A 19,202-nucleotide genomic window follows, 5' to 3' on the forward strand; every position below is an offset into this window, starting at 1 on the left:
ACTTTCAAGTATTTCCAGAAACCCTAACAGAGTTTTGGGAAAACTCGGAGGCTGGGAAATTACTTAATAAGCTTTCGAAAACAATCAGCCCGGATATTCCAAAATGGCCGCCATTTACATATAACATTTTTTTTCGGCGAGGGGGGCAAGGGGGGCAGAAAATTGAAACTGTGCCCCCGGGCCGGGTCGACTCCTCCCACACGGGACCCCGATTGGCCCTGGCCCCCTTTTTCCGACTGTTGCCGCCGACGTGTTACTGTAGGAGGGACCCAATCGGCGGCTAATCTTGGAGACGGCGCTGGGGCGGCATTTAGCGCCGCCGACGCTCCAAAAGAGCGCCGAATGTGGCGTCGCTCGTTCCGGGTGCTCGGTTTGATTCAGTGGTGAGGTTTAACCGTTCTTTTTCGATCTGAAAAGTTGTTCCGGTATGTTCTGTTGGGTGTTCCAGCTTGATTAACAGCGTAAGTTATTTCTTTTGTAGTTACAAATTTAAAAACCACAAAAAATTCTGGTAGTAAAAGGTGAGTTTCACTTTTATAACAGGAATCAAATAAGCGGGAAACTGATCGATAGAAAAATCGATAAAACCAAGTGTAATTTTGGCCGGACCCAATTTTGCCAGGGTAGTTCTGCAGCATAGAAGAAAGGGGGGAAATGCGCAGTGTTCTACAAAAAGTCAATGCGCAGCAAGGCACAAATCGTTAAAACAGCATTAGCTCCTAAAACTACACTGTTAATTATAATTGATTTTCTAAAGACCAACCTCAAGTTCAAAAAAATCACTGAAAGCCAGTTTAGAGTGTTTAATTTACATTTTTAATTTTTTATTAGTAACGTGAATTGAAAACCCCAAAATTTAATAAGTTTTTTACTAAGTCATGTTAAGATATAACGCAAAAAACAAAATTTGGCTTCAAAATTGTATATACTCAAATAGGTCAAAGATTTGTAAATTTTGAAAAAATTCCATTGTACGTCTTATTGTCTCTCTGACTCTTATTTGATTATTTTTGAGTTAACATTGGATTTCTTTTTCTTCTCAAAATGTTAGAAATATTTTGCTATGTTTGAATGAGGCTTATTTATGTTTTATTTATTGATCCATAATACCTTAATAACAACGCTTCGTAATGTCTTATTGCTGTTTTGCTTCTCTTATTACCTTTGTTTCGGTTATTGATTCTGAACTATTTTGAATATGGGTTTGGACTATTTGCATGATAAATTGTATATAGTCCTGTAAATAACACAGCAATACATCCCATCCATGCATATGGCCCAAGTCAGTTTGAGAACAGTTCCTGAACGGTTCAGAATCATGAACCAGAATATGAGGTGCAAATCATCGTTTTTAGTAGTTTGATGACTCACGTGACCTATTAAGACAATTAGATAGCTAAGAACATCCTTATTTGCGTAAAATTTTAGTTTATTTAAAAACACACAGTAAGATAGTGTAAGTTAGATACTGTGGGTTTTTAAATATCAAAATCGTTTGAATAATATTTTATTAAAAAAAAAATCGTCTTTTACAGATATTCAATGGAATTATCTAAATATTGAGATCCTTACCATTTTCCTGTTAGTAGCCCCAAGTCAGGACTGAAACACTTCCTCACTAGTCTGCAGAATGACAGCCGGATGGTAAGTTTATTTAAATACAAATTTACCATTTAAATATAATAATTACAAATACGATTTGATTTAAATCATAATGGATTTGGGAAAAAATTGAGCACAAAACATAATCAACTTATTTACAGCCAAAAGAGACCGAAATGGGGGGAAATAACATAAATCTGGGATTAGAGTGTTATCAGACGAAGCCAGTGAACAGAAAAGAGGATGAAATTTAGCCATAAACGTTCCGGGCGGTCGGGGATTTACAGAAACAACCATCAAACTAAGATTTTGAAGAGGGAAAATGGTTGCAAAATTCAATTTAAAAAAAATCTCCGGCAATAAAGTTTCATTAGCGTACTACACTTGACGCAGTTAATTGAAATTCTAATTTTAAACTTTTGCACGTGCTAAATTGGTGACAATGGAATTTATCCTCATTAACTGCAGGGGAATAATTAAAAATTAAATCAACCCGAAACCACTCGTCGTCTTAATTATTTCTTTTTTGGGAAGCAAAATAATCCCGAAGGAAAGCGTCGGGAACGTTCGAATTCCCGGCAGGCCAATTTGACTCTCGTTCCAGATTCCGATTCCCCGTTTATTCCCTTGTCGATTCGCGACGATCTTCTGCAAATAGAATGTTTATATTTTCGGTAATAGACTATCTTGCCGAGTAAATAAATTCAATTTTCAGTCTTTGAGCCTTGAGTTTATCAATCTTGTTCTGAAACTGAACGTGGTTGGTGGTGGTTGGACATTTGGTTGTCTATTAAGCTGAATTAACCAGCAATTTCCTTTGTCTATACAAATTTTTTTCAAAGTATTCCTAAAGCTATATTTCATAATACATAATCGGATCAAGTCCCTTAAAAGTCCATACCCAAGTCACGTCTGAATTTGCATTCATTTAATACCCTTACAAAGTTTCTTTTTGAGCAATGTAGCTCGTTAGAGGACTTAAATAAAAATAAGCTCCCTCAGAAACGTAGGATAGGGTGGATTGTTACTGTCCTGTTGCAAAAAAAAAAGGAAAAACATCGAGCAGCTTATAATACAGACAATGAACGATTATCATTTAGATTAAGTCCGATTTGAGAGACCCGAATGGGGACGAAGTCTAAAACGCGGAACATTTACTTAATTGAAACGTCTGCGGGGGTTGAATTGAACAACGGCACAATTACACTGAGTGTTAACTGATGATAATGTATTCATTTTTCCCCTCTCAACCCTTTGTTTAAGGGGGTAGTTTAGAACGATGCTGGTAAAGAGTTTTCCAACTATTTTGCTGACGATTTTCCAGGCAAATTATAAATCCCGGTTGTAATGAAGCAGCAGACCGATTTCAATTAGGGAGAGAGGATTAATTAAGTTTTGCCTTTGAGCGATTATCATTGTCTATGATAGGTTTTTTCATAATATTCAATAATACAAACACAATTATTGGAAGCAGCTTTTTGGTATTAGCTAGACAAAGATTGTCATAACTAAAGAGTGTATGATACACATTTATTTAAAAATTGAATGAAATGATTTAAAAGATGAGGTCAATAAAAGCTGTCTAAACCGTGGATAACTTAGCGTTTTTTCTACTATTTAGCCATATTTCTGATGGTTTTTTTATTGAAAGTTTAAAAATTTAGGATAACAAAACAAAAACAAGAAATAACCTAATTTATCTGTCTCTGTCAAGTCATATGTCTTAATAATGACACTGATATTATTATTTACCTAGGTCAATAATATTTCCTTTTTTGTTGTGTTTGTGTCGGACTATAACTAGACATGAGACTCTATTTTTGACCTAGGGCAACAACGTCCATTAAGGTAGAGAAAACTATATGTTTATCATGTTAGTAGTGGACAAAAAAAAATAGTTAACCTCTTAGCTAACCAGAACATTTTCAATATATTTCTTTCTTGATTTTTGTCTGGTTATTACCCTCCAGGTTTGTAATCTTTCCTTAGTAAACCAATGTAATGAATAGGAATACTGTCAAAAACCAACTTTGTAACATCCTAATTAGTGCGTAACCAAACTTGAAAAGCCTAATTAAATCGTACAAAGCTAAAGCCTCCCCAAAATATTATAAAAGGACATTGATACTGTTTCGCTTTGTCGCCCATGCTTTGATGTTCCTTAATAACATCCCCCGTTCACGTACCCGGGCACTTGATTATTAACCGATCACAAGTGAATTATACAGTGCGAAAGACAATTTCCGTCCAATTTCCTTTTCGGCAAAATGCATTTATTTATACGATTCTGGGTCTTGGGTGCATTTATTGAGTAGTGACGATTCTTGGCACGTATTCGATACGTGGTTCGTTCGGGTAATTTGGTCACGTGACATTTCGCGGTTCTCAATTCAACATCCCTTCCCCACCCTTAAAAGACTCGGCAATGATGTTATGTATTTTAGAGTGGTCGCGAACGTGACCGTTAAAAGGAATTTACCAGTTCAACACAGCAAAACGCTCTTTTTTGCGTGTACTCTCCATTACGGTTGAGAGGGGACTCTCCAGCTTGCCATCTAATAAACTTTCAAAGTATTCATTACGCCATAAATCAGCCGGTATATTTTTCATTGTTATCCCCATCTTCAGACTTAACGGCGCCATCGCCGATAAGGAGATACTGCTTGTTATTTTTTATTACCCTTGATTCAGATGAATTGTATTTATGTCGAGGGAAAATCGATAGAAAGAAGGGAGAGTTGGTTTGCCAATGTGGATTGTTTCTTTTAGTTTTGTTTCTGAATTTTCAGTAGATTATACAAAAAAGAAAAACTGATATTTTGAAGGTTATCTACCAGGTTATAACTGGTACATACGAGTACATCATCTGCAGAGTACTTGGAAGAAACTAAAGCAAAAGTTTAAAAATCTACTTAAAATGGTAAATTTTCCTATTAGTATAGTTGAAACTATGAAAATTGACTTATTAGAAACATTTCAAGGTTTTCTAATCAAATATGGAGCTGTTAAGTGAACTGTCTTGTTGAAAATGAGGAAACTAAAGCAAAAGTTTAAAAATCTGTTTAAAATGATCAATTTTCCTATTGGTATAGTTGAAACTATGAAAATTGACTTATTAGAAATATTTCAACGTTTTCTAATCAAATATGGAGCTCTTAAGTGAACTGTCTTGTTGAAAATGAAGAAACTAAAGCAAAAGTATGAATATCTACTTAAAATGGTAAATTTTCCTATTGGAATAGTTGAAACTATGAAAATTGACTTATTAGAAATATTTCAAGGTTTTCTAATCAAATATGGAGCTCTTAAGTGAAATGTCTTGTTGAAAATGAAGAAACTAAAGCAAAAGTATGAAAATCTGCTTAAAATGGTAAATTTTCCTATTAGTATAGTTGAAACTATGAAAATTGACTTATTAGAAACATTTCAAGGTTTTCTAATGAAATATGGAGTTGTTAAGTGAACTGTCTTGTTGAAAATGAGGAAACTAAAGCAAAAATATGAAAATTGACTTAAAATGGTAAATTTTCTTATTAAAACAGTAGAAAATAAAGTTGAAACAATAAAAATTGGCTTATTATTTCAATTTCAAGATTTCCTAATCAAATATGGAACTCTTGTTGAAAATGAAAAAACTAAAGGAAAAATAAAAAAAATTACTTAAAATAGAGATAAGAATAGTAGAAAATATAGTTGAAACTATGAAAATTGACTTAATAGAAACATTTCAAGATTTCATAATCAAATATGGAGCACTTAAGTGAACTGTCTTGTTGAAAACTAACGCACAAATATGAAAATAGACTTAAAATGGTAAATTTTCCTATTAGAATAGTTGAAACTGAAGTAGAAACTCTGAAAATTGACTTATTAGAAACCTTCCAAGGTTTCCTAATCAAATATGGAGCTCTTAAGTTAACTTACTAATTTAAAATGAGTAAAAATAACTAAAGTAAAACTATGAACTATTCTCTGGTTTGTTTCAATCGGTCTAGCATACTCGTATATTTTGTTTCGGTTTAAATTCAAAAGTTTCAATATATTTCCAAGTCGTTTCAGATAGAGCTATACGGTTACTCAATAGGATTCTCAAGTTGTCTCTTCTCAGAGCTTTTTTTAGCAATTCTAATAAAAACTGCCATGGCCATAGATATTTTCAGTTTAAGTCTCTTAATTGGGTGTATCAATTAAAAACCATCAAATATCGATTCGTGCGTAATAAACTCGAGCGTTTAGTCTTTCAGTTTACAAAACATGAAATCCACGAATTGTTCGTTCAGTTCATAAATCTGAAAACAAGGAATATATGAGTCACGAGGGCTCTTGAATCTCCTCTCGACAAGAAAATCTTCTTTATTGCGTTTTGAATCCGGGCACAAATCCGACAATCCCCAGACAGAAGCGTTGCCTAGCGATTTAGCTCTTTCTGAAAATGCCGCTTGCTCTACGTTTATTATGTTTTTCAATGGGGATCGAAACGGTTGTAAAACGTTTTTAAACGCTTGTAATAACGGTCTAATCAATTCTCATCCTTTGTTCTTGGGTTTTGGAGCAAAAAAGCTGATTTGGATGAAAGCGCGAGAATATCAAACGGTTTGACCCTCGAGCAATTCGAAACGGAGGCCCCATATTGAATGCTGTTCTCCGTCTGCAGCAAATATTTGAGGAGTCAACAAGGCTTTCGCCCATCTCTTGTGCACACAAGCCAGAAGCTCTTCATATCGTTGTTTAATATCGCTTCTCCCTTTCACGACACGTCATCCAATGCCAATCACAAATGAACTCTGTTGCTGTCAAAAACTGCTACGACACTAACTGAAATTAACGACCCAACTTTTCGCTAACCAGGACTAATCACGTGATTGATAATTATAACATTCGCTTTCTGATGAGTTTTAAACTTCCCGACACCTGATGAGGCTTTTCAAATATACCGAGCGAATTAATTTACCAGCCCGTCCCAGTTTCTTAAACTTAAGGGAATGTGGGCCACAGAGAGTCTGAAAAGTTGGCGCCGACTGTTCTGGCTTTAACGACCGAACGGCGCCCCAGAACTTTCGAAAAAAAAAACTATTTGTGCGTCTCTGTTATCTTTTCCCGAAACAACCCCCTTTTGAATGGACCTTGGGAGAATTCCAGGCTGGAGAATGACTCAACAAACTTGCAAGACAATTTTTATTTGAAATTCTCTCAAAACAGTCACGTAACCTTAAAAATTAAATGTTCATTAAAATGAAAACTATCAAAGTAAGCTTAAATAATGTTTATTTTTTTCTGCGAATCTAAATAAAAGAGCTACGATTTTTCAAAAAGTAAAAAAATTCAATTTTTGTCAAAAGTGCAATTTTAGCAAATTTTTATTTTGCTCCATAAGGGTTCCAATGCACAGCAAAGGACATATTTATACCAAAGAAACTTAAATTAGGAGAAAAAAGCACCAAAAAGCACTTTAAAATTTTTCTCTTTTGGATGTGAATGGAATGGATTTAGAAAGCTAAAAATTATTTTCAGTACTGTCTCTTGGCCACATTTACTATTGGGACTATTACTTATTGGGACACCCTGTACAATATTTACGTAAATAACAACATCGTTCGTGGTTTATGCTTTCAACTTGCTACTTTTGTGACCAAACTACCCACTGCGTAAAAATCTGTCATTTGGACAAATCTGTCTATACAGTGTGACCCATTTAGAATGGAAACACCCCTATAAAATTTTAGGTTATTAACCGATTTCAATGATTTTTTTTTTGAAATAATTAGGAATGAAATGTCTATTACGGGAGAAAATTTTAAAAGATTTATTTCAGTTTTCAGGTCATATTACGATACTTTTTCTTGATAGAAAATGGAGAATTTTTATTAGCGATTTTTTTATTGAAAAAATTCGTACGCCACTGGATCTATAGTGCTTTCAAATAGCTGTGACCAAAAATCCATTCATTAATAACAAAGTTATGACAAATTAAAATTCAAAAATCTTCTAAGCTAACGGTCACAAAAGAACACCCTGCATCAACTGTTGCCATAGAAATGGTGTTACTATTTACTTGTTTATTATTAATTATTAATTGATTAATTTCTAAAAAAATCAAAAAAAAAAAAAATCAAAAAAAATTTGGTCACAGCTATTTGAAAGCACTATAGATCCAGTGGCGTAGTAATTTTTTCAATAAAAAAATCGCTAATAAAAATTCTCCATTTTCTATCAAGAAAAAGTATCGTAATATGACCTAAAAACTGAAATAAATATTTAAAATTTTCTCCCGTAATAAACATTTCATTCCTAATTATTTCAAAAAAAAAAATCATTGAAATCGGTTAATAACCTAAAATTTTATAGGGGTGTTTCCATTCTAAATGGGTCACACTGTATAACTAATATCGTTTTTTATTGGTATGTTTAGTGCAAAATTGTGTATTAAACTGTTTCAATCCGATTATTATACATTAATTTTACACTAAACTTTCCAATTAATAAATATACTTTTACGACAAAGTTCAGTTTTCGTTGACTCCTCTAATCGACTTCCATGATCAGTACTGGTTACATACAAGAAAGCAACTTTTTACAGAACATAAACAGATCAAACAGCAAGTTAAATACATAAAAGCTTCATTTATCGAATAACAAATTTCGTTAAATTTCCAACCAGTTCTCCATCATACAAACATCGTCATTGTGTCGTGGGTAACTCAATTTGCAGCCGGGCTTCCCCGATTCTGAGCCCCATCTTTGGGGGTTTCACTTTCCATTAGCGGAGTCGCAAATTTAATTGAAATTGATTTCGACGCGTTTTACTACACAAATTGCGTTTGACTTTAAGTTGTTTGGGCGAGAACCAATCGCAATGGAAAAATGCGAGTGTTCTAGCTCAGTTACATTAAGCTGCTTAAAATTTGCCCGTTTGAAGTGGCTCGTTGTGTATAATACCCCCCAAAAGGCCTGTCAAGATTATAATAGATTCCTGCCTGTATCATAATGGTCTTTGCCAAAACTGCTTACTCGGGCAAATCCCCGTTAATGGCCTGATTAAGAGATTGTCAGGGTACTAATGGACGTTTCCTCCCCCTTTTCGTGCTTAAAATTCACAAGGATGATGTGTAATAGATTTGCATTAATAATTCCAACAAAGTGATTTTTATATAGCAACAAAGTTTTGTCCTGTACTAGCCAAATCAACCCTCTCCCCTCCTTATCCCAAATGTACCTCACGTGGCAGCCATGTTCCAACTAAATGGAAGTCCATTAATGGATACGATCTTTTAAATAAAAATATCTAACGATAGGGTCTTCCATAATATAAAAGTAATAAATGACACATCGCCGGATATTTGGGTACTAATGACATCCCTTTTGCTAAGAAGGGTGACTACACAATACGTTTTTGTTGCCTGAGTCAAATTTATTACGATCGCCGACAAGTCACTCCAGTCACATGCGTTTCTCCAGTAAATCTGGAAAAACCATTCCAACTAGCAACCCCATGGATTTTTAAAGCAAAACATCCCCCCAGTGTATTATATGTTTGATATCTAATATTTGAAAGGGTGGATCACTCAGCCACCAGACAATTTTTTGCTTTTACATACAGTGGCGCACCCCTTGGGTAATCCAGTAAATCCCAAAACAACGTACATTAGAAAAGTAACTGGCACGCCACTGTTTAACTGATTGCTACAAAATGTTTTATTACAGTTGTCGACCCTCCCATCGTGGATCTTTATTAAAACACTCGGTGTAATACACTTCGGACCAGTGCATAATTATCAACTACCCTCTTTGCAGTCGAACATTTGAACAGGGATGAGGGTTTTATTGCGAAATTAATTTTGCGGATTCGCCGGATCAGCTTTACGAGAGAATGGTTTTAGTGGTCGATTTTCAAATAGCTGTGTCAGTTATTTCAATTTTTTTACATGCAAGTTGACTGTTCATAATTTTACACTATATGATACACCGTTTTTCTTCAAGAACCTAGTTTTTCCTTTTTTTTTGTGAAAGAGGGTCTTATCGTTTGAGCCCCCAAATGCACATTTTATACTTCTATCTGCTTCAATCAGCCGATGCGATTCAAAGGCACGAGGACCGAGAGCTTTTTATTCGTTTACTTCCGTTTTGTCACAATAGACGGGATTTTTACACAATATACGGATTATTCCGAAATGGGTTCGGAAAATATTTGGATCTCGGGGATAGACGATGCATTGAGTCTCGTAAAACTATCTGGACTGTTATTTTGGAATTGCAGAGTGAAATTTTAAGGTAGCGTGAATAAACATTACAAACTTTCCCCTTTTCAAATTGCAAATCACTTTCGAAGCTTTTAGCCGCGTTTCAAAAACCTCGGCCACACTTTTTCCTTGTTCGCACTCGAAACTGTGAGCACTCAATCGGCGTTTGATGCAAATTACTCCCTTTTAGAAGGGAATGGAACTACCGAAGGGTAACGTGTATTGTTTTTAGACTCGAAACTCGCATGAAAAGGGAACTATTTGCTTCCTTTCCTATTGTTACTTAGTGATATTAAATTAAGCTTCTCCGGCCGAAAAAACGAAACACAAAACCATTATTGAATTGCTACTAGAACTGATACAGCTTGTCACTACCCCGATCCCTCCATTGAAAGCCATGCCATTGTAAAATTCAATCAGTTTATGGAAAAAGTGAAACCTCAACATCTTTTGTAACCCATACCGTCCATTAACATGATTGCGTTGTGTGCGTTTTCCATTCCAAGGTTTTCTTAGGTTGGGGCTTTATGGTTTACTCACAATTACCCTTTTAAAACCTTCCCCTTACGGGAAGTAAGTTAAACTTGATTGAACACCCGATACGTAAAATAACTTTAAATGGACATGAGTAATGGGACGTCAATGCACTTTTTGTGTTTCTCGACGACCTTAAGGGCGGTTTCAACGGGAAACAAATGTCCAGGATACGGTCACTCCCGGTTGATTTTCGGCATCAATCAGACAAGAGAAAAAGTGCCAAGAAAATTGCGACAGTGAGTAAATATAAAGACAAGTTGCTTCTTTAAAGATCCCGGGACGCTTAATGTTGATTAAGGGAGTGAAAGCGTTAAGATTTAGGTTCGTATAAATGACAATTTAGATAAGGTCTCCCATTCACCCTGAATCCATTTACAGCTTTACTTCGGATTAAAACTTTTCAATTACCTTTTGTCTTTTTCTGCCCTTCAACTTGGGGAGGAAAGCTAAACTCTAAAAATTGTTTTTGTTTCCAGAAATGGAAAACCTTAAAGTCTATAATTATAGTTTAATAGGTTATACAGTTATGACAAAAATCAATACAGTTTCTACTAAGAACAAGAAGAAATCAGGAAAAATCGTCCAATGTGACGAATGACAGTTTCACCCCCTTAATCTGACCAGTAAAGTGTTATTTCCAGTTACGTGTTGACATAAACCCCCCTTTAATAGCCTCTGGCTTCAATTTGCGCTTTGAAAACCACTGAATCACATTCGTTTACTAATACCACCTACGAATTTGTATATACTGAATAACTTTTTCGTAAATCCGCGAATCCCCAACCAGAAAAATGGGCTCGGAGGTCCGACTTTATTTCGTCGACTCGTCGATGCGGCTTTAGCCATGGTTTAGCTGATTTCCCGAGGGATCGAATGAATGGTATCGCGCGGTCACACTTGAATGGGCTCGGAAAGACCCGTTCGCATCATTTCCTGATGGATTACGCGGGGATTCGCACAGAAACGTCCCTGATTGACGGACAACCTTAATCGCTTTTCTTCATTGCTTGCTTGAGTCGATATATGATTTTTTCCGCTTCGTTATGACGATAAAACACATATTGCTCACTCCTTTTTAGTGATAAAAAGAGGAAAGAATTAAATGATGTACCAGTGTCTCATCCAATATACCAAATTGCTGTATGCTGTCAAACAACGCAGTTATTTTATCACAAAATTCCAGTTGCACTAAATTCCTTCCAACTTGATTTTGACACCTTGTATCTCAGTTATTTTGACAGGTATTAAGGTAGTTTTTTTATATCAAACTGTAGCCCAGAGTTTCCTCTTTAAAACCACTTACAGTGTTTCTGGAATAGCTGTGAACCAACACAGTAATTTTATCACAAATCCTCAATTGGCCTAAATTGGGTCAAATCTGTATTTTTGCAATTTTGACAGCTTGTAACTGGGTTGTTTTGACATGTATCAAAAAATTTTTTTATATCAAATTGTAGCCCTGAGATTCTTCTTTAAAATATGACCTACACTGTTTCTGGAATAGCTATCAAACAACGCGGTTATTTTATCACAAAATCCCAGTTGCACTCAATTCAGTCAAACCTGTAATTTTGCAATTTTGACAGCTTGTAACTAGTTTATTTTGATAAGTAACAAGGTAGTTTTTTATATCAAATGGTAGCCCAGAGTTTCCTCTTTAAAATGACCTACACTGTTTCTGGAATAGCTATCAAACAACGCCGGTATTTTATCACAAAGTCCCAGTTGCACTAAATACAGTCAAACCTGTAATTTTGCAATTTTGACAGCTTGTAACTAGTTTATTTTGATAAGTAACAAGGTAGTTTTTTATATCAACTGGTAGCCCAGAGTTTCCTCCTTAAAACGACTTACAGTGTTTCTGGAATAGCTATCAAACAACGCGGTTATTTTATCACAAAATCCCAGTTGCACTAAATTCAGTCAAACCTGTAATTTTGCAATTTTGACAGCTTGTAACTAGTTTATTTTGATAAGTAACAAGGTAGTTTTTTATATCAAATTGTAGCCCAGAGTTTCCTCTTTCAAATGACCTACACTGTTTCTGGAATAGCTATCAAACAACGCCGTTATTTTATCACAAAGTCCCAGTTGCACTAAATTCAGTCAAACCTGTAATTTTGCAATTTTGACAGCTTGTAACTAGTTTATTTTGATAAGTAACAAGGTAGTTTTTTATATCAAATTGTAGCCCAGAGTTTCCTCTTTCAAATGACCTACACTGTTTCTGGAATAGCTATCAAACAACGCCGTTATTTTATCACAAAGTCCCAGTTGCACTAAATTCAGTCAAACCTGTAATTTTGCAATTTTGACAGCTTGTAACTAGTTTATTTTGATAAGTAACAAGGTAGTTTTTTATATCAAATTGTAGCCCAGAGTTTCCTCTTTAAAATTACCTACACTGTTTCTGGAATAGCTATCAAACAACGCGGTTATTTTATCACAAAATCCCAGTTGCACTAAATTCAGTCAAACCTGTAATTTTGCAATTTTGACAGCTTGTAACTAGTTTATTTTGATAGGTGACAAGGTAGATTTTTATATCAAATGGTAGCCCAGAGTTTCCTCCTTAAAACGACTTACAGAGTTCCAGGAATAGCTGTGAAACAACACAGTAATTTTATCATAAATCCCCAATTGCCCTAAATTGGGTCAAATCTGTATTTTTGCAATTTTGACACCTTGTAACTGGGTTATTTTCACAGGTATCGAGAAACTTTTTTATATCAAATTGTAGCCCTAAAATTCCTCTTTAAAATGGCCTACAGTGTTTCTAAAATAGTTGTCAAACAACACGGTTATTTTATCAGAAGTTCCCGATTGCACTAAATTCAGTCAAACCTCTATTTTTGCAATTTTTACAGCTTGTAACTCGGTTATTTAGGCAGGTATTGAGGGAGTTTTTTATATCAAACTGTAGCTCAGAGTTTTCTCTTTAAAATGCCTTACAGTATTTCTGGAATAGCTGTCAAACATTAATTTTATCACAAATCCCCAATTGCCCTAATGTAATTTTGCAAATTTGACGGTTTGTAACTCGGTTATTTCGATACATATCGAGGTAGTTTTTTTATTTCAAATTGGATACATTGCCGAGTATTATTTTAAATTTCCCCCTAAATCTGTGGAAGCAAATTATTATAAGATAAAACTAACAAGTATCAAAAACTAAATATAAAATCCCCCATAAGTCTCCGATCTATATAAAGACTAAAAACACGCTTAAAGCAGGACCAAAACGGCACGTGACTCTAGTTCAGAGTGAGGATTCCTTCAGTTATTTCCGGAGTTGTCCCCAAACCGGATCGGGAGCATCCAGTCCACTTTTATAGGTCGTATTTATTAGCACACTTTTCGCCCTAGTGAACTATCTTCACAACCATGTAAGTAGGTTCTAGTTAGAGTGAGTGCACCGCGAAAAATCAAAAGTGTTATCGATTACAATTCAATTATCGAAGACAGTTTCGTGGATCATATAAACAGGTGTTTTATTTAGATTTTATTACTCCCTCGAGGGACGTGGGAAGGGCCCGGCCCTTCCTGAAGGGCAATTTGTATAAACGCGATAGTCCACGAAAGGAAGTAACAGGTGAACGTTGCAGATTTCAAGGGATTCAATTATTATGAAGTGATAACTTGTTGAATGTGTTTTATTCAATTGACAGCTTTTCTGTATGTATTATATTTTGCAAAATACACTGACAAATGTGCTGAATGTGTATAAATCTCCATGAGAATTAAAGGCCAAACAAATTTACGTTAAACAGAACTGGCCTTCCATTATACTTTATTCATCATAGTAATAAAACTGATTTTTAGATTCACTTCATTTTTGATTGCACATCACAGTAAAAAAACTTGCAGTCTAGTTCTCTTCAGTGTTAAACTAATGGAGACAATTTCTTGAAAGAAAACACATTTCCCCAGGTCCTCCAAACCCATTTAAGCTTAATTTTCCGGTCTCATTGTGTGCGTTTTCTGCATCGATCACGCCCTAGGTCGATTGTGATATGATTCCATCGTCGCTATGGAACTCAAGCACTTTCCGCTACTTCCACGCTCCATGAATACGAAACGCTATCCTTGCAACTGACGTGGAGTGCCTTCCCGTTGATATACCAAGATGTTTTCCGCCCTAGTCGTTCTTAATTAACGATTTTTTCGCAGTTTTTCCGGGGCTTTGTCTGACTCCGGCTCTGGCTAAAAACGTCCCCATTCTAGTCGATGACTAAAATGCATTAACATGGTCCCCAACTTTCAGCCCGAGTCTGTCATTATGTGTTATGAAAGACCGGCATTAAACCAGACAGGGCTTTTTCAGACTACATTTATCACACAAGCAGGAAAAAAGTTTTAAACCAGTTTAATCTAATCGTTGTGTCGCTTTGTCCAGGACACGCAACTTTTTACGTTGATACCATTATAATGGAAACGACTATGAAACATGGAAATATATTATTTTACAAAAACAACAGTTATTGTGGGTGAAATGGAGAAATCGAACTAGGGGATTTGGGGGTAAGAAGCCGTGTCGCGGAATTGTCACGTTTCGGGTATCAAGAGTAAAATGTTTCAATTTCGGAATGTCTCGTATTATTTAAACGCATGTTTAAAGGTTCACTAAATTGGTTAGAATTGTGCGAAGGCACAGTCAGTTATAATTTGTAATTTCAGCTCTAAATATCACCGATTTCAGCTAAAAATGTATTGATTGACGTTGTTGATAAACCACAAAAATACCTGTAACTGTTTTTTAATATCATTCTAGGAAGCAGTATGAAGACTTTGAAGATCCAAAATTGCAAAAAGGGGTGAGCGACCAAGCCGACGATGTCAGTATAGAAAGTTTACCGGAATACCAAAAACCACCCTTAAGAAAAATCGATCAGTATGACCCACCAATTTTGTTTAAATCAATTTCTAACCAAACCAATTTCAGATACATCGATGCTAAAATACCACACTTAACTCGACGTGCCACAGTCGCAGTACTATGTTGCATCGGTTTCATTATTATGTTTGGAATGAGAGAGACTATGGGGATGGTCAATGCAGAAAAAGAGGTATTTCTCAAGTCAATTAGTCTTAAAATACATTAAATTTTTGGTAGAAAAACATCACAGAATCCAGATCTGCAATGAGCGCGACAGAATCAGCAATCTTTTGGGGTTACTTTGTCACTCAAATACCTGGTGGTCTAATAGCAGCAGCCTATCCAGCTAATAAGCTATTCGGTGCTGCTATTGGGTCTTCCTGCTTGTTGAATTTTTTTGTGCCGGCCCTGTACGATAACCCTACAGGGTTGATTATTATTAAAGTAATGCAGGGACTTGTTGAGGTAATTTCAATATGAACTTCAAGTAACTTTATCTGAAAAAAAAAATTATAGGGTGTGACTTACCCAGCTTGTCATGGTATAATGAGGTATTGGGCCCCACCTTTAGAACGGTCCAGATTGGCTACCGTAGCTTTCAGCGGTTGTTATGCAGGTTGGTCACCCAGTATATTAACTAAACTCTGTAAATAATGATTTTCAACAGGAGTGATGTTTTCTATGATGGTTTGTGGACTTTTAATGAAGAATATTGACATTTTTGCACCGTTCTACTTCTACTCTATAATTGGTATTATCTGGTACATTTGTTGGTTGTGGTTGGTGTTTGAAAAACCGTCACTTCATACTTGCATTGAACCTAAGGAGCTTATAATGATTGAAAAATCTTTAGGAGGTGCTGTTTTTATTTTCTATTTAAACAAAAACGTAATAAGAGATATTGTATAGGTAGCAGCCAGCAGCATTTTCCAAGTCTGACCCTAAAAAACACCCCATGGAAAGCCTTCTTCAATTCAATGCCTTGTTACGCCATTTTTGTAGCCAATTTCTGCAGGTCTTGGAATTTTTACCTTCTGGTGCTATTTCAAGCCTCGTACTTTAAAGAAGCCTTCCACACTACCACAGCTGAGGTAAGATCAAACCAAATAACCATCCATTTAATCAAAAACAACTGTAAAATTGCAGAATGCTTCTTTGGGTGCTTTACCACACTTCCTGATGACTCTGGTGGTACCTGCAGGTGGTATAATGGCGGATAGATTAAGAAAAAAAGGCATTTTAACCACCACGCAAGTACGGAAATTATTCAATTGTGGTGGTTTTGGTTTGGAAGCCACATTTTTTCTGGCCATGGCTTACTCTAGGACAACTTTACAAGGGCTGACTGCTCTGACTATAGGTAAGAGTTTCAACCCTTAAACCTAACAGTGAAATTAGTAAGAAATGTTTTTAGGGGTGGCTTTTAGTGGATTTGCTATTTCTGGATTCAACGTCAACCATTTGGATATTGCTCCACGATATGCCAGTATTCTGATGGGTTTGTCCAATGGTATTGGCACTATAGCTGGAGCTATTATTCCTGTAGCAAAAAATTTAATTGTAGTTCATGGGGTAAGTATTCAAATTATTTATAATTTTTTCAGATATTTAAATAAGTTACAAAACATTTCCCCTCTTGATGATTTACAACCCCCACCCTTAATAAAGTGGCTAGGGTTATGCACGGACGCTTTTCCCATCTGAACAATGGGCTGAACGCTGTATTCCGACAACCATCAAACGACGTTCAAAGTCACTGGACTGAGAAAATTGAGAAATGAAATATCGTTTCCTGAATTCTGAGGGGGGGGGAGAGTTTGAAACAGTGGCGTTACTTTTGGTTTAAATTTCAGACCCAAGAAGAGTGGCGCATCCTGATTATTCTGTCAGCGTTTATACACTATGCCGGAATTATATTCTATGGGATATTTGCTTCTGGGGATTTACAGCCGTGGGCCGATCCAAAGGTTGAAGAGGAACGACAGTGGAATCAGTTGAATGAGGCTGTACCTGTAACCAAGTATTCTGTAAGTTGTTCTTGATTGTTTCCTGGTTTTGTTGCTAGTTTTGGTGTTGTTTAAGGCTCAACCTAATGGGTTAAGTGGAGGGGTAACTAACTATGGAGCAGCTATGGAAACTGCTCTTCCACCTATGACACCTTCTGAAGTAGCTCTTAGGGTAAGACGTAGGAGAAGTTGAAATTGTAATTAATCGTTATTTACTTTAGGATGAACCTCCATTGCAACAGACTGTTCAATCAGCCAATCCATTTTTAAGTGGAACAGTGTCTAGAAATCCCTTCAGGCAGGAAGCAGTACAGCCTGCACCAACAGACTCGTATATGCACGGTACAATCGATGATAGAACTTATTAGCACTAAAGCTTTGGCGCCTAAAAATTTAGCTTAAACTCGACAATATTAAAGCAGACGTAAACGACAATAAATTATTAAAACTGAGAGAAACCAAAAACAATAAGAACAAAAAAGTGATTGAGCACTCGTTAAAATCTGCAACAAAGTTAAGAATAAAAAAACAAATAAAATTGCACCACGTTACATGCGCACAGAAAAAAAGCTTTTGTCATAACACTTTTTTTTAGGGTTAAGGTTTAAGGGCAGCTATAACAAAAAATAGAGTTTTCAGTACTTAAACTAGCCATTTTCAGTATTTGAGACATTTAAAACTCACATTTCATGGTAGTTTTGATTATCTAATTTTTGAGATAAACTTATGGAAAAATTGACTGCCCTTACAACTTTCTTGAATTTCTCGGTGTTATCATACTCGTATATTCTAGATACTAGTATTATAGTTATAATGTAAATTAATATAAAATGCAGTTGTTAGACATAGCACTGTCTAAATATTTATGGATAACGTTGTCAATTTGTATATTATAGAATTAGTTAAACCCTATACGAGCATATTTCTTCTTTAGCAAACTTTTAATAATAACCAATCATTTTAGTTCATCATTTACTGTCACTAAACTGTTCATTAGGTTTACCACAAACTGTTAGAATTAAGTGACAATAATGACAAAAAAAAACTTTCTAAGGTGAAATGCCTTAAGGCTGTGTTGACAATAAGGGGCTAGTACCCAAAATCTAGTTGTAAGTCACTTTAGAATTTAAGAGAGTTGTTTTATGTCTTTATATTAGTTTGTAAGTAAGAAGAAACCTGCGGTTGTTATTGCACCTAAACAGGGTGTTTGACCTACTACTTAAATAATTGGAAGACAAATATATTATTCATCTAGGTTGCCTCATTATCATATCATGGTTATACATTAATTTAGCATTAAAAATACTTTCACTAAGGTCAGTAGGTTAAAATACGCAAAATCAACATTAGGCAATAAGTTAAATATGTTTTTTGTTTGGCTATCAATTTAAGGCTTTTAGCAAACTTGGAACCATGAGACAATATTTTACAAAATAATGCTGCATTGGAACTTGTAGAACAATTTACCAATTAATAGACAAATATGTTTAACTAAATTAATATTTTACGACTGTGTGACTTTATAACTCATAATTTGTAAAGTGTAGAATTGTAGTTCTACGTAGTTGACTAGTGTGAATGCAATAAAACTGTATAAAAAAAAATATTGCCGCGACTGCAAATTACCTATAATGTAATTAGAAAGTATTTAAAAAAAAAAGAAATTTATTGGTGTTTGTTGCATATCTTGTTGTATTTATGTCTATTAGGTTTCCTTATTTTACGTTAATATTGTAAAAATTCTAAATTCTATTATCGATGTATACTATTCGCTGTTTCTATATTATGTGACATAACGTAGTCTAGTAATACCGTAAAGTCCGATCCTGGGCTGAATATGAATCAATACTTGAAACTAAAATTGTGTTGTTAAAATATTGAGTTTTATTGCTATTTTGTAGTGTAACTTTCACATTTTGCCAGTCAAAACATATGTTTGAAGAC

General features: G+C 35.2%; 1 protein-coding gene across 1 annotated transcript; it reads left to right on the forward strand.

Annotated features, from left to right (window-relative positions):
* The first annotated feature begins 301 nt into the window (after positions 1–301).
* VGlut (Vesicular glutamate transporter) lies at positions 302–19,133 on the forward strand. The gene is made up of 13 exons (XM_081988813.1): positions 302–461; positions 1,536–1,644; positions 15,148–15,267; positions 15,319–15,442; positions 15,490–15,717; positions 15,769–15,868; positions 15,920–16,108; positions 16,162–16,343; positions 16,399–16,612; positions 16,667–16,824; positions 17,106–17,279; positions 17,335–17,430; positions 17,480–19,133. The coding sequence occupies exons 2-13, from the start codon at positions 1,631–1,633 to the stop codon at positions 17,624–17,626; spliced, it is 1,746 nt and encodes a 581-aa protein (XP_081844939.1). The 5' UTR covers positions 302–461; positions 1,536–1,630; the 3' UTR covers positions 17,627–19,133.
* Positions 19,134–19,202: the final 69 nt, after the last annotated feature.

Source organism: Ips typographus, linkage group LG11, assembly GCF_016097725.1.
Source record: "Ips typographus isolate SLU linkage group LG11, UJ_Ityp_2.0, whole genome shotgun sequence".
In the NCBI taxonomy this organism is placed as follows: domain Eukaryota; kingdom Metazoa; phylum Arthropoda; class Insecta; order Coleoptera; family Curculionidae; genus Ips; species Ips typographus.